The sequence below is a fragment of the Sparus aurata genome, chromosome 6 (assembly GCF_900880675.1).
Source record: "Sparus aurata chromosome 6, fSpaAur1.1, whole genome shotgun sequence".
Classification (NCBI taxonomy): domain Eukaryota; kingdom Metazoa; phylum Chordata; class Actinopteri; order Spariformes; family Sparidae; genus Sparus; species Sparus aurata.
In genome coordinates, this window is record NC_044192.1 from 22,879,137 (window position 1) to 22,895,755 (window position 16,619).

Consider the following 16,619-nt stretch of genomic DNA (forward strand, 5'->3'; position numbering starts at 1 on the left):
GAGAGAAATGCACACATCCAGTTGGATATAAAGCTTGCTCACATCTGAATCTGCTACTGTGTTTGTCTTTTTCTTAAAAGAGATTCACGGCCTTAATATGTGTGTGCTTTTTGAAAACATGAAGGAGATGAGGTCACAGCATTTTTGCATGAATACTTCTCTGGTGTCAGTAATCTGTGCCATGACCGTCTAGTCAGATCTGAGTCATTTGGGCAAATGTCCACTGCAACTAGGTGGGAGCGTAGGACCCAGCGGCACACGGCGATGTGAGGGTGGAAAAACAGAGAGAGGGAGAGGGACGTGGTGGGAAGGAAGGCGAACCGGAGGGGTGAAGCATCAGGTTACAGTGTGCATTCCGCCCAGACGCCATGTCGCCCAAACAGAGGAACACCAGCCTCCCTCACTGGCTAAATTCACCAGACAAGGGCAGGTCTATTATACTGTAGAGCTGATGCACCTTCTTATAAAGCTGCATTCCATTAGTCTTCACATGTTACTTAACACGTTCACTGCTTTAAAGGTGAATATCATACCCTGAATGCTCTAGGAAACTGACTGCGTCAGTGCATTAATTGATTCTCCTCTTTGATTGTCCTTTGTTATTTTTTATAATGACAAGTGACGTAACAGGTCACGACACTGGCTTATGTTTCATACACTCTATATGTGGATTAAACAAACAGAGTCCCTTTGAAAGTGAATATTTCTATTTGTGAGTCAGACATGGCTACTGACAGCACCTTAAAGCTGTATTTGAACCAAAAATACCCAATGGCGGAGCTGTATTTAGTCGAGAGGTGTGTGTTTGTGCGTGTGTGGTAAAGACGGGCCTGGAACAAATTGTCTTTGGCCCCGGGGTGCTGTCTCCTGTCTGTTCGCAAACAACGCTAAGGAGCAGAGTTACTGTAAAAGGCTCCACCAGCAGACAAAGACAGAAGGGTGGAGGCAGACAGAGTTTTCTGTGACACCTGATTGACACAATTGAATGAAGGACTACGTATTCATGTTTACACCTGCAGTCACGCAGCCTTAGGAAGTGGGATGGGATCGGTATGTTCGTGGCAGGAGCAGATCCCTCCCGTTGCCCGGCAGTCACCCTGTCTGTCATTCATGCCGTTTTCTGTTTGTCTTTGTCCCCGCAGGTATGGCAAGATTGTCTCGACCAAGGCCATCTTGGATAAAACCACCAACAAATGTAAAGGTGGGTTGTGTTGTTGTCCTTCATTGTCATTTTTGGTTTAAACAGAGAAGTTGCAACATTATGGGAAGTACGCTTTTTTGTTTTTTTCTTGCTGAGAGTTAGACAAGAGGATCGATGTCACTCTCATGGTTGTAAACTAAATATGAAGCTACAACTGGGAGATGGCTAGCTTAGCTTGGCTTTAGTTAAGAAATATCAATGTAAAGATCAGAAATTAACATGTTGTATCTTATTTGTTTATTCTGTAGAGGCCAATCTGCTGAGCTAACTATCGCCTGACTGTAGCTTCATATTCAGCCCATAGATAAGATATGAGAGTGCTATTGATTTTCTTATCAAACTCTCAGCAGGGAAGCGCAGCACTTCCCTCATAACAACCCAGCCGTTGTAATACGCCTGCGTGTGTTTTTACAGGGTATGGCTTTGTGGACTTCGACAGTCCAGCAGCAGCACAGAAAGCTGTCACGGCCCTGAAGTCCAGTGGGGTCCAGGCTCAGATGGCCAAAGTAAGAAAAATCAGCCAGCTCTTGTTCATCTCCGTTGTACAACCACCAGTCACCAGCTAGGTTGAGCTCGTCTTGTTCCCCCTATGATCTAGTCCCATCGTTTTTCTTGATCTCCAAAGAGCCACCTGCTAAACTTTTACCACGAACAGTCCTACACACACACAAACACACACATTCACCCTCTCTGTCATGTAAAAGGTAAACTGATTGGCAGCAAGTGTCCTGTTGGCAAAGGTTCAAGATAAACACTGGTTTATAGGGAGGCGTTCGTCTGTTAGACTTCATTGGCTGAACCTGTGCCAGCAATGGACAGATGCAAGAGGCATAACTGCTCAAGCAGAATTACTCATCACCTTTCCTTTCATCGTCTTTGTCTCCTCTTTCGTCGTCTCCCTCCTCATCACCTTCTCTCTCTCTTCCCCCTCACGCCCTCGTCTCTGTGCTTGTGTATGTTGCTAACCTGCTCCTGTTGTAGCGCTTGTTCTGAGCTCTTTGTCCAAGTGTCTGCAGTCAAAGCAACTCTTGTCGGCCCATTAAGCTGATCCCTCCGGCTCTCAGGCTCCCCATTGAGGGAGCCCAGGGGAGGGTGCCACTACACCCACTGTCAATGGGGCAGGCACAATGGTCTGGCATTGTCCATCGTCTGGGCCCAGGCCTGGGGCAGACACCAGTACTTAATACACTCCACCCCAGTGTCCCCCCCCCCCCCCCCCCCCCCCCCCCATCCTGCACCCAAACACCCACTGTGCAATGTAACACCAGGGTCTCCCTCAGCCCAGCCCTGGAAAACTGTAACAGATCTATGCTGCCAGTTGACCCGAACCAGTCCGGTGCAACTAAACCCGGAGTCTAACTTAACTGCACCTCCTCCGTGAGAGTGCCACACAATCCTGTGTATCTCAATACCGGGCAAGTGCAACTGGACACCAAGACTCGACTCACCCAGACAACATGTGCTCAGTCAGAGGTGTTGATAACCACTATAAAACCCTAAATATACACAGCCGCTCCAGAGTCAGTGGGTTACCTCAGGTCAGCAGCAGCAGCAGCCTAAAGTCAGTTTGATATCAAAGACTTGAGGTGCAGTTTCACCTGTTTGCACCTTCACCATGGCTGCTGCAGCGTGTTGTTCACAAACAGAACGAGCCACACCTTGCACTCGCTGTCCTCTGAGTGTACTCAGTCCCTGAACGGGCCGCCCAGGTCCCCAGGCTGTGGGCCTGGAGGAGCCGCATGCGAAAGGGGCAGGGGAACCATGGCAGGGTTAAAAATAGATCCCTTCTTACTTCCCAGCACCTCCCTGCTCAACTCAGACGTCAGCTCGCACGCGCTGCTCACCACACGGGCAGGCAAATCCAGCAGACACGAAGAGACACACCTCAACAGACATGGCTCACCTAGGGCCTGACACACACGTGCACACACACACACACACAAACACACAAAAATTCACTGTGACGCCTCAGCAAATCCCATTCACATGTGTCTGGGCTGGGTCCAGCAGCATTTTCATATCTACGACAGGCTGAATATTTGTTTGAATATGAAATGGGATCTTGTGCGTGTTTGCACGGGTGAAAGGTAAATAAAAGTACAAAAACTTTTTTTTTTTTTACTGCATTCATCTGGTCTGCACTGTGCCACCGTGTTACATAATGGTTGCACCCAGAATGACGGCAATCACAGAAAATAGGTTAGCTCTTTGCCAGGTGGCTCACGACTGAGCACAGAGGCTACTCATAATCTTAATTTGAGATAGCCATTGACACACTTTGATAACATAAACAAACACCATCAATCTTTATTATTGAATCAATAAACTCATTGACTGCTAGCATCTAGATCCTGGCTGTCCCCTGTGTTAAAGGGGTCAGACTAGTGCAAATGACAAACCACAAAGATTGCTTGGCGTGCGTCTTACAGTTTATTTCATGCAACACTGACAAAACTGAATTGGTTATACCATGATATAATATCAACGTTGCCTCTTCCTGGTTTTAAAAGGCTGCATCCCAATAAAGGGAAGTACTTTTCTGACTGTTCTACTTGTTTCAATACTTATTTGATTTTGTCAAGATGTGTATCGTGTATCACAAAATAGCTGAAAAATATTGTGATATCATTTTAAGGCCCAGTTCTAACAGTTAGTAATAAGTGTTTGGAAGAGGGGACATGAGATAGAATACATTTTAATGGAAGCGAAGAGGTTGTTAATCAGCAGGCGCTCGTTCATCCTCGCTTCCCTCTTTGCTCTTTTTCTTTCTGTCCTTTCATTACACAAATTACTCAAGACTCCCACTACTTCCTATCTTGTCAGTACAAAATATCAGCCTTTTAAGCTCGACTCATTTCTCCCTCCCTCCCTCCGTTCTATCCTCTTCCTTGACTCTCTTGTTTTCCCTTCCCCTCTTTTTAGCCCTGCCTCTTTCCTCCCGGTTGCCAGGCTCCTGTTGCTCTCTGTACTCTTTAACTTCATGCCTGGCTTCCTGTCTGCTTCTGCACACTCACACAAGGTTTCATTTTCAAGCTAGTACTGCAAAATAAGTATGTGAATAAACTCTCCTCTTTCAATGACTCGCAGCTATTAAGATGTCTTAATAAGACCACATTCCTCCAGAACGTGTGACTTAGTCTTTGGAGACAAATTCATATTTGTGTGTGTCAGTGTGTGTGTTTGTGCATATGGACTTTTTAAAAGCAGACAACCTCAGTTGAGACTATGACACATGCACCGCATGGGTGACAGATTATTCAGGGGTTCGGTGTTTTCGTCGGGCACTAATTGCTAAAAAACACTGAATTCATATTGGGTCCTATTGCAATAAGATGCTTGACATGGTGCGTGGATATGATGAAGAATTAATGTGCCGAGAGTGATGGCAGGTGTTGATGGAAAGACTGCCTACACAAGGGGTTTCTGATGTGCGAAAAAGATCCTGAAAGTGACAAGAACATTTCCCATTTGCATTTGCAAACATGTTTGAAAGTGATGAAAATAAATCTTGTGACTTTTATTTATTTAACATTTAAGATGAAGTACTTACAGTGGGATATCTGAAAGCTGTGTAGAAGTATCCAAGAATGTGTGCAAAAGTTTCAGATGTGTGCAGCTTTCGCACCAACACACCTTGGTATTGCAATTAGGGATGCAGCATATTGGATTTTTGTCAATATCTGATATTTTCCAACTCATTTTGGCCTATTGACTATGCAAACATCAATATATCCACATATTGTTTTTACCACCTAGTCACAGAGAACATCAAGTCTCTGTAAGCAGTGGAATTAACATATTACTATGCGCATTCTTATTGGAATGACCCTCTGGCATATGTATCCAAACAATACTTTTTCAAAATGTACAAATCCACTGGGCAAAACAAGAAAATGACTTTAACTGATGCTGATATTTAATTTTAAAGGGGCTCTGTGGAAATTCTGTGTTGTACCTGAAGTTGGTTTTTACTTCTTTGGTAATGTTAGCTACTGTTGCTCTCTGTTAGTGGAGTGTTGAGAGGCACTGAGATGAGGCACTTGTGAACGTGCATAAAGTCACATCCTTCGGACTGTTGCGGAAAAAACCAAACCTGACCCATTCACAAAGAAATCCACAGTCCAGCAGCATTAACAACTTAAGCAAACCATCCCACAGTCTTTTACAGGCGACAGAGAGAGCTGGGGAAAGTCTCATTTTTCACTTCACATTACAACCTGCTCGCATATGGCTTAAAAGAAAGTGATTTAAAGCTTCTATTGGTCGATACTGCCGATATTGTGTATCCCTAGTTGCAATAAAACAAAAATGTATATGAATTGATTTTCATATCTGTTTACTCCACAGCAACAAGAACAGGACCCCACCAACCTCTACATCTCCAACCTGCCAGTATCTATGGATGAGCAGGAGCTTGAGAGCATGCTCAAGTCCTTTGGCCAGGTCATTTCCACACGTATCCTCCGAGATGCTAACGGGACCAGCCGCGGGGTGGGATTCGCCAGGTCAGACTGCAGCATCCCGACATGATGAGATGATGATTTGAGCACAATTTGTGTTTGAAATAAAAAGCAGTTATGGCTTCAAATGAAACTTGACTTTGACTGCATTTCAGGATGGAGTCCACAGAGAAGTGCGAGGCCATAATTCAGCATTTCAATGGCAAATTCATCAAGACTCCACCGGGAGTGCCTGGTGTGTGGAATGTTTTGTGTCATAAGAACCTGATATTGTTGTTGCCGGAGCTTCCCACTTTGGTCACTGAATTCACTCTCCTGTCTGATGTGTTGCTTCTTCTTCAGTGCCCACAGAGCCCTTATTATGTAAGTTTGCAGACGGAGGTCAGAAGAAGAGGCAGAACCAGGGGAAGTACCTTCAGAATGGAAGGCCCTGGGCTAGAGACGGAGACGCGGTGAGTTGACTCCTTTCAACTCAACATTCCTTCTATGAACTTCCTGTACTCGTATGTTACGATTCTGGCTGGAAAGCAAAGCTAGAGAATGTTAGAAAGTTTGGAATTTGTTCATTGTGTGCAAGCTGACTGTTTTAACACAGACTGCATCGGTGTCTGCATGACCTCACTGGTTCTGAATCCTGTGTATTGTTTTCCCAGGGAGGAATGACGCTTGCGTATGACCCCACAGCCTTACAAAATGGGTGAGTGGTATGCAGGAACTGACTGAAAACAGTCCCAACCCTTCAGGAAAATAAGCAAAGTGCTCAAAATCTAGTGCTGTGCTGCCCTCTGCTGGGCATCGAAGGAACACAGAAATGATGTTGACATAGCTGGAGACATACCGCAGATTGTTGACACGGTGTGTCTGTCTTCATGTTTACTTTCCCGCTTTGCTCTTGTCTGCTCTCCAGCTTCTACTCCTCACCCTACAGTCTGGCTCCAAACCGGATGATCGCCCAGACTTCTCTCTCACCCTACATGCATTCACCCGTCTCATCCTACCAGGTGGGATTGTATTTATGACTCACATGAATATACTTTAGGGCCGTACTGATTTGCCATCGGCCTCAATGTCAGTACTTTATTTTTCAATTTTATGACGTGTTTCCTGATCTATAGGTACACAGCCCGTCCTGGATGCACCATCAGTCATACCTCATGCAGCCAGCTGTGAGTATCCACCACCGTCTCCTCCCCTCATATAACACTCGGCCACTTAATGTGCTTTGGCTTGAATTTGGTAGCTATCTGTCAGCAACAATGTATTGCAAATGTTTTATTGTGGGATGAACTCTGGCCAAATGTCGATCAGATGTTAATCAGCATCATGGCCTATAGCTTAAATGTAGTTTGTGACGGATTTGTGTATGTTTGACTAACCCTCGCCCATTAACAGTGATGCTCTGTTAATAATATGGTGATAAAACAATGTGCTCTGATAATCACGTGATTAGAATCAGGTTTGTTGAGAGAGAATGTGATTTTGGCTGCAGTGTTTCTCAGCTATAGTTTCAGGAACTGAAAATCTGTAAACACATTAGAGACTCACACTTTGGAATGTGTGTGTGTTTCTGTGTATTCACAGGGTACAGTTCTTACCCCAACTATGGATCACGCCATGTCCATCCAGCCAACGTCCATGATGGGACCTCTCACCCAGCAGCTAAGCCATCTGTCCCTGGGCAGCACGGGCACAGTCAGTACCAATCACGCTCGCACAACACTTTCTTCTCAGACACATACACACACACAGAAGATGATTCAGGCAAAAAAAAAGTCCTGGTAGCTAACTGTCCTGAGATTCACAAGGTCAACTGTTCATGTCAGATACTACACACCCTCTGTGTTTCCTCTCTGCCTTCCCTACAGTATATTCCGGCCAACTCAACTATGCAGGGGACCTACATCCCCCAGTACACCCCAGTGCCTCCCTCCAGTGTCCAAGAGGTATGAAGCTAGCCTCAACCTCAGCTGCTTGCATTCAATATTGCCATGAAGTGGATGACTAATGATTAAAGCTCTCGCAGGGACGTATTTACTAAAAACTGGGTCATATTCATATGCACTTTAAGGAGTAGAAGAGTTAATGCACAAAAGAAGGGGAGATGATAATTCAAAGTGACTGAGCTGGACAGTGTCCGTGTGCCCTGAAGGTGTGTGTATGTGTGTGTGTAGTGTTGTACGACAGGTAGAAGCAAGCCAGTTGGCTCTGATTACTTCAGTTCTTTTCTATAATTACAAAAAAAAAAAAGTATCTCAGCTTTCATGGTAGTTCAGGCTGTATTGATTCATGTGCTAATTTAGAAACAGAAACACAGGAGGAGAAGCAGAAACCTGATAGGACTGACAGACTCTCTGTGAGTTCTCTGGGTGTCAGTGCATCTTTAGTCGTTACGTCACGGAAATTCCTTGAGGTTTTGAGGTTTTAGCTGTTCTAATCTAAAAGTTCGGTTAATACAGTTTTCAGTAAAAATGTCCAATATCTGCAGCAACCGCATGAGAGCCGTGCTTCAGAGCTGAAAGATATGAAATGTTAATCAAATCTTTCTCACTGGCACAGTTAAATCCTGATAAGCTGATGAAGCCGAGTTGGGTTGCAGTAGCAGTCTACTTTTTTTTAATTCTTGAATCATTTGAATTTGCTTGTAACTTTGCTGTAATATGAGGCATGATAGTGCTCTAAAAAAACACTCAAACGATGTAAAAAAAGTTTTTCACTGCAAACATTTACGTTGTGGTTTAGTGTCTTCCTCACTGTCTCATTGAATAATTAAAAGCAGCAATTTATTTCTTAATAAATGTAATTACATATGCTACTTATATTTCACCGTGTAATCTTCTCAGCACAGTAAGCTGTTGAAACACACAGTATGGGTCTACAATAGCTCCTCTATTATTCAAACTTCAGGGGCTTTTGCTGAGAGTCACAACAACCTTATGAAGGCTTCTGGCACACACTCCACATTTTTGAAACACATTCTCGCAAAGCGCTCTGGGGGTGGGGGGGTGGGGGGGCTGCATCTGAGCCTGCGGGGAGTCTTGAATCATTTACTGGAAGGTGGAGCTCAGTGACAGCGGTGGGAGCCTGCAGGATGAGCAAGACAGCGAATGAGAAAAAAAGAATCAAGTTTATGAATGGGGAGAGGCACAGTTGTCAGGCGGGAACCCAGGCTGTGTTTGGATAGATAAGATCAAGTGGGAGGTCCGAGAGGAGAGGGAGAAGTAGAGAGAAGGGCGTGGAGGTAGAGTTAAACTTCAGCCACTCTTCAAAGGGTCATTCCGACATTTCTAAGAACTGGTCCCCTTGTTTTTTTGTTGTTGTCATTTTGCATAGCATGGTATTTAAATGACAAACAGGTCAGGGTGGGCTATCTGGCCAAAAAACAATATCACAATCTATTCAATCGTGACATAAATTGCAATTTCTTTTCTCAATATTGAAATGCCTCGTAGACTAGAGCCAGACTTGCAAAAGCCTATTAATTTCCCCATTTGCATAATATAAACAAAACATCGGTTAAGAGATAGTTGATGAGATAGTTCGGATCTGACCAAACCCTTTAAAAGTTATATGATGGCACGAACAAACTAATCTTTCGAGGTAGCAGCTCCTGTGTTCTGCGAGGTAAAATGACTGTTTCTGTCAGTGGAGTCTGGTAGCTTTGAACAAAGTGGTATAATAGTTGTTTCTTAATTAACCAAAGTGATTTTGCTGTTCAACAAAAAGGTTTGTCTCTGTAGGGATCCTTTCCACAGTGTGGTCAGACAGAAAAACAATCTCAGCTCTCAATCTCAGAAAATGTTGTACCTATTAGTCCTGTACGCACCCATAATAAGGCCCTGGTTTAAATGAACACAGAATTACCATTTCAATTAAAGTGCAAGATAAATGTTGAGCATGCCTCTTAAAAATTAACAGTAAATACGTCCTGTAGTGTGCACTGGCTTTGGGTTAAAAATCTGACCGTTCTTTGCTTCATCCACTCAAAGATACTGATCTTGACTTGGTGGGGAGAGCAGTGGGAAAATACTTCTATTTCTACTTTGTGTTCTTCTTGTCGTTTATAGTCTTTGAACATGTCCTCTTTTTCCAGGAGAACGGGGCTCAACAGCAACAGGTTGCAATGGAGACTCCCGCAGAACACACAAGCTACTCTTACCAACACACCAAGTGAAACTAAGGTAAGACAGAGAGAGTTTCTCAGCCTGGCCATGCTTTACTCAACAAATCAGCATAAACGCTGGTCCATTTAGGACCCGAGGACTCAGACAGATGAGACTTACACTGTTAATGTGACATTCCTGTGCTGTTGTGCTGGAAAATCAAAAGAGTGTAACTTTAAACTAAACCTTTTAATTTGATTAAGTTAAATTAAAAGTTCAGACTTCTAGTTATAGAAGTCTGTTCAGTGCAGACCGGTGCAAATTGGAAAAGCTACAGTTTTTTTCTTTCATGTTCATGCTGACATTACTGCTGCATTAAAACGTGACAACATGGTTGATTGCACATACAGATATACTGCAAACATTAAAGGAGGAGTTGGACAGTTTTACAGTTTGGTTATGCTTAATTGATTTACAGAATTAGATGAGAAGATGCAGTGACTTCCTGAAGTCAATGAGGTCAGACAGCAGAGAGTGGAATTTCCAAAAAATACAAGTGTTTCTCCGATTAAACAAATAAGATTTAGAGGTGCTGCCTTTGGCCGGTGCCATGCTAGCTGTTTCCCCCTGTTTCTATTCTTTTGTGCTAAGCTAACTGACAGAAAGCAAAATAATCTACGAAAATGTCACACTATCTTTTCAGGGGTCGAGCCTGTCATGGCTGCTTTATTGTAAAACACCTTCAATTACCAGTGAGGGATTGCATTCGGAGCAATAGATTGCTGCAAGGACGGTCTAATCTTGTGGGGTAACCTTGAAGTTAGTGTCGCCCAGATCTCCCTGACACAAAACCAAATGGTATTTTTCCACTGGATTTTTAGATTATTGCAGAAAATAGTCTCTGTGACAAACACAAGTTCATGATACTTACACGTGTTTTGTTCAGTAAGATAATCTTTTCCACTTTTTGGAAGCATAAATGCAGACGTCAGAAGTAAAAAAACAACGTTAGGCTATAAACGAACCACACTGAGGTCGCATGACATCAATGCCACCAACACTAAGCTCCCTACAACACTATACTATAACACTTTATTATAAAATGATCAATCTAAAAGGGGCAAAGTCAGAGTAAGAATAATTTGCAACTGAAGTCAGCCTGTCAAGACGCACCAGTGAATGGATGAGTCTCCGTGCTAGATGTGACAACTTCTGCGTTCTCATTGAGCCACTTGTTAGCAACAGCCTTTTTAAATACACCCCAACATTGTGTAATTAATAGGTGGAGTATTTACTGATGTATTTTATGTCATAGAGCAAAACGTGTAAATATCTTAAGCCTGTGGTATCCACAGACCTTCTTTCAGGCATCTAACTGAAAACCCTTTCAAAAGACCTTTCGATACAAGGGGACCAGATGTGCAAAAAATGTGAACTGTTTCCTGGGTGCTAGGAATCAGGATCCCTGCAGCTCAAATAATTGTTCATGCAGAGAAGCTTAAAAACACAATTATTTAGTTCAGTATGTTGACATTGCTGTTACTTCTATTATTACCGATCTAAAGAAACCTGAAACACATAAGCCATTTTCAGATTTAACAATTTTATAGGATGATGTTAACCCTGCATTTGTAGAAAGCAAAATAACCGCTGTGTTCTAATTGCATCTTAACTATGAAGTTGAGCAGGTTCAGTGTGTCATTACTGTGTGTGTGTGTGTGTTCTCCAGCTCCCAGCAGGGTGGGGCCGAGGGCACGAGATGAATCCAACCAAACAGGATTCAGCTGGAGGAGAACTGTGCTCCATACCATCACAAAGCACCCGGACTTGAACATGGATAACAAAAGGAACATGTGTGTGCGTGTTTGTGTGTGTGTGTGTGTGTGTGTGTGTGTGTGTGTGCGCGCGCGTGCGTATGTCTGTATATTTTTGTTTTCTGTTTTTGTTTTTTTTTAAAAAAGGACAACACTCACATTATTGGACTTTCCTGCTCACATCCTCAAGAGTTGATCAACCAAAGGTGGGAATCTTCTTCACAGAAGCTTTGATCTATTTTGATAACTGAAAAAAAGGAAACATAACGAGAAGTTTTAAAAGAAAAAAACAGAAAAAAAAATTATGAGAGGAGGAAAAGACACAGAGCATTATTTTTGTGCACGTAATATAACAAATTCTTATTTTAAAAAAAAAAGATAAAGCATTCTGGACGTTTCAGGGTGATTCAAGGAAGAGTTGAAACACAATGTGTCTTTTATTTTTTTTTTGTAAAATATGCAAACTTTTATTTTTTATTTCCTGATGTCTGTTGTTTGACATTCTACCTGCAGCAGCGTGGGCGACAATTTGTACAGATTAAAAAAAAAAAAAACACACACAAAAAAAATAACACTTGCTGGTCTGATGTGTGGAGTCATTGTAACCGTGGGAGGCAAACCGTTTAAAGCTACTTCTTCTTCCTGTAACTGCTGCAGAGATTTCTATTTCACGCACAGATGATGATGATAACATTGTTTATAGTTTAGTCAAACTCATTCTTGTTTTTAAACTTTAAACCATTATTCCATAGGTGAACAAAAGACAATCAGTTATTTCTATTTATATTTGAATTATAGTTATATTTTTTAGAGTTTTTAGATAATTGAAACATACATTTATAGAAAAAGAAATTATTTAATACTGTAGTCTATAAAGACAAAGTGATTATCTTTATCCCACGTGTAAATGATGAGCTCTGATGCTTGGCTCGTGTAAATTATTAGACTTTTCGTTTCACTTCAAGTCCTGTATTCACCCTCCGAATGATACCTCTTCATGCTAGTAGTCGTCCTGTGTTGCTATAATGTGACTCCACATTACATCCGTGTCCGTGAGAAGTGGTTTTAAGCGGTTTTGTTGTGGCGAACCTTCAGGTATCATTAAAATTCATCCTCCGTCGAAGGAGCGGAAGCAAAATGTGCTTCGGATCTGAGCGGTTAGAGTACTGAGAGTGTACAAAGAACAATGCAGTGACTACATTAAGATATAGTTGAGCAAAAGCAAATCCCTGAGAATAATTTGTCTGACAGGAAGGGGAGCTGTAGGTCTTTGTTTTTGTTTTCGATGCTGCTGCTGTCACCTGAGTTTGATTCTCTGTCAGTGATTTTTTTTTTTTTTTTTCTGTTTGTTTTTTTCTTTCGTCTGTCACTTGAAAACTTTTTGAGCTAATTTGCCTTATTTTTTGATGGATTTATCTTTGAAGTAGTTTTGATTGTAGCTGTAGAGTTTAGCTTTTTATAGTAGAGTAGACGTTAGTCGTTTTTTTTTTTCTCTCTTGATGCTGTTTATCTTGTGCACATCACGTTTTTTTTTCACACAGGTCTCCGTTCCAAACTTCTTTTCGTCGTCTGTCCTCATATTGTGTCGGACCTGTCTGTAGGAAAGCCGTTCAGAACCAAACAATGACTTCATTTAGTGCTGATCCAAAAGACTCATACTGATGCTGCAGCAGAGGCTTCATACACGCGACGAACCGAGTGGAGCTCGCGTCACTACATTCAAAATATGTTGACCTTTAATTTATACACACATCAAAAACTGTAGATATGTAGATAATACAAATCGTGGTTTTACAAAGGACTGCTCACTAGACCATGGAAGTGCCATTAAAGACGATTCTTACAGCCTTTAGTGAGACAGCAAGTCTGAATGAATTTGTGAGTGATCCGAAAAATTCTGCAAAAACCCTTTTTTTAGCGAAGCCTTAATGTCTTCTCTCTGGATGAACTGCCTGAGCTCTCGTAGGATTGACACTAAGTTGTATATACTGCAGAAAAAAATGGCATCGGGCTTGTTTGAGTAGTTAGCTGTAGTCTTCTCGGGGAGCTGCTCCTCGACCATCCATGTTTGAATCCATTGAAAAACACAGTGTGATAACGTCTGTCTCCAGGCTCGCAGTTTGACGATCCTGTTCTAATCTTTTACTTTTCTCACACGTCGACCTTTTTGCTGTGTTTTCCTGTTGTTCGTTTCCTCAACCAAAGATGTTGTAGCCACCCATCTTTTTTTTTTTTAGCTCTCTGTCACAGACGAACTTCCTCTGTTGGCCTTCTGGTTTCCGGTAGACTCAGAAAGAGAAGAGGTCGCAATAATGGTTGGTGACATGCACGCAATATTTCACACTGTGGCCACAGTTTAAAGGTGCAGTATGTAAAAACTGGCCACCTGTCAAATCCAGACACAAGAGACCAGGGGGGCAACATATCACCAGAGTAACTGCTAGCTGCTGCTATCTGTAGCTGCCGTGAGCTAGTTAGCTCGATTAGCTGTTCAAATGGCGGCCCAGACTGGTAGTTCAGACTACCAGGGGAGTGTCACAGGAATGTTGGACATTGTTACATTTTACAGTTACACTGTAAAATCTGACAAATGACTTTACTTTAACAAAAACGAGTAAACCGGTACCCCTAAAACAAACTGGTAAAGTTGACTAACAGTTTTAAGTTGTTAAAATTTTACCAATTCACTTGGTAATTCTGAGGCAACTGGTTTCATGACCTTTTTTAAAGCAAGATCAACTTTTACGATTTGCAGTCTAGCCCGTCAGCAATCTAACTGCATTACATGCACTGTAAATTTTACAAAGTTGAGTTTACTTTAAAGATGTCAGGAAACCGATTACGTCAGAATTACCAAGTGTAGTAGACTATTACCCTGAAGTTGTTCGAGCTACATACTTTTAACAACTGTAGCGTAGACACAGAAAGTCAAAACTAGTTATTTCTTCACATTCTGTTGATAAATTTCAACTATGATGCTCGCATATTGCTCGTACTTTAAGGTTCTGTGAGAACATTTTGGGCACCACTGTATCCGTCATCAGTGCGCGGATCAAAGTGAACAGCTGCCAAAACGGTCTGGTTTTGATTACGTGTTTTAATTCAAATGAGTTTCCCTCAGTGAACATCATGGAGTGTTTGAGCGCTGACACCCAGGAGAAACACAGAACCTTAATGATAGTCGGCGTTTTCAGACACGAGAGCTAGTTCTGTAAATAGTCTTTTTTTTTCTCCTTCCACTTCCTCTTTACACATTTTGTTCGCTTCTTCTTGTGTGTTTTGTCGTTTTTGGATTTTTTTTATGAATTATAACCTGTCCAGATAACACAGTGACTACCAAGTTTTCAGATTCAGTGCACCATGAAGGAAAATGTCATGGATATTGTTTATATGTTCAGAGAAATGATATTCCATGTATTAGCCATCACTTTTAATACATAAACCGGGATTTTGGAACTATGAAATGACCACCTGTTACGATGCAGTGTTGATTTATTTTATTTGTCTGCTCATCAGCAGAGATAAAATGACAGGAAACACACGACGCTCCAAAATTATTCAGCATCATGAAAATGGTTGAAAATTATAGAACCTTAAGTTACATTCAAATTTTATGAAACAAAAGAGGTGTGCCCAAAAGACGGTGCACAATATTTGATGGAGAGAAAAAAAGATCTCCTTGCACTTATTATTTTCAGTCGACACCAATTTGAAAATGCTCTTTTTGAACATCCTGATGTAGATTCAATGGCTTATTTCATAGCTTCAAAATGTTTTGCTGCTAAAACAGGATTTCCAAACAGGTGGTTAGATGTTGCCCGGTCTGGATTTTCAAAATGTCTTCTTGAATATCTTAATTTGGTTGATACAGAGTACCCCTCATATGTTTGATTTTCAATAATGACTTCCTCATTCTAATATAAAGACTTAGTTTGCTATTTTTTTTGGTTATTGGATAGTTTAAATAGTTCTATTTTACTTTATTAAAACTCATATTTCTGAACATATTTTGAAATAACAAAGACATGTCCTGTTGCTCCACACTGTATAAACCAATTCACACTCACACTTTGAAAATCCAGCGGGCTCGTCTCATTCCCTGTTTGTGAACAGTTTTATTATTTATACAAGAACTCATTTTGTACAGTTTTGTTAGAGGAAAGAGGTTTTGATATTTGGTTATTTTTCAAAGCCACTTGGCTACTTTTGTCTTCCTGTGCCAGAGTTGCTAAATTGTCTGTAACTTGTGTTTTTTTTATTGATTGAAATGAGACTTTCCTTCTTTCTTGGTTTTCTCTTTGAATTTGAAAATGTCAATTTTTCTTTTTTTTAATAAAAGCCTTGTTTCAATTATCGAGTGAACTGTGTTTTTTTTTATTATTATTACTGTCTTAAGGTGACTATTGACAGCAGATGGGTCATTTCATCCTGCTGCTGTTGCTGCAGTTGTATTGATAATTGCTGTACTGGTGGATGTCGTCGCAAGTTGCCTCCATTTTGCTGAAGTAAAAGCTTCATATCCCCCTGACTTTTCAAAGCCCTGAAGAAAAGACTTCAAATAAATTATACCATTTATCTTTTACATCTTTTTATTTACAGTCAATCTTCAGTCTCTCCTTACAAGACAAAGTGGTACCAGACAGAACATTTCCATATTTATCTGCCATAACCATTTATAAATGTTACATTTATAGTTAATTAAACTTAGATAAAATGTTATTTCACATTTAAACAATGGAATGCTTTAAATGCCAATTGTTCAGTAGCAAGTAATGTTTATAATAATTTGTAAATGGTTTATAAATACTGTGTAGTTCAACTTTAATCATTACTTAGACCTTGACCGTTATAAGGTTGCAACTAATGTTTGTAAACCTTTGATTAATAAATGGTTTATAAAGCATGTATTTGTTTATGAACACTGAAATAACTATTAACTTTAGTTTAATTAACTATAAATTTACCATTTATGAATTGAGGTTATTATGAAATATATCTGATTTAATCAAAAGAAAAAACAAAAGTCAATTATAAATATATTTAC

At 41.1% G+C, this 16,619-nt stretch overlaps 1 protein-coding gene across 2 annotated transcripts in view; it reads left to right on the forward strand.

Annotated features, from left to right (window-relative positions):
• Positions 1-15,925, forward strand: part of LOC115583760 (RNA-binding motif, single-stranded-interacting protein 2-like) — a 33,174-nt gene extending 17,249 nt beyond the window's left edge. For both annotated transcript variants that reach the window (XM_030420935.1, XM_030420934.1), the window contains exons 3-14: positions 1,143-1,201; positions 1,616-1,707; positions 5,549-5,706; positions 5,817-5,896; positions 6,004-6,113; positions 6,315-6,358; positions 6,569-6,662; positions 6,777-6,827; positions 7,243-7,353; positions 7,527-7,604; positions 9,752-9,839; positions 11,491-15,925. In XM_030420935.1, coding sequence (XP_030276795.1) covers positions 1,143-1,201; positions 1,616-1,707; positions 5,549-5,706; positions 5,817-5,896; positions 6,004-6,113; positions 6,315-6,358; positions 6,569-6,662; positions 6,777-6,827; positions 7,243-7,353; positions 7,527-7,604; positions 9,752-9,832 — 958 coding nt within the window. In that variant the 3' untranslated portion in view covers positions 9,833-9,839; positions 11,491-15,925. The remainder of the gene's footprint in view (positions 1-1,142; positions 1,202-1,615; positions 1,708-5,548; positions 5,707-5,816; positions 5,897-6,003; positions 6,114-6,314; positions 6,359-6,568; positions 6,663-6,776; positions 6,828-7,242; positions 7,354-7,526; positions 7,605-9,751; positions 9,840-11,490) is intronic.
• Positions 15,926-16,619: the final 694 nt, after the last annotated feature.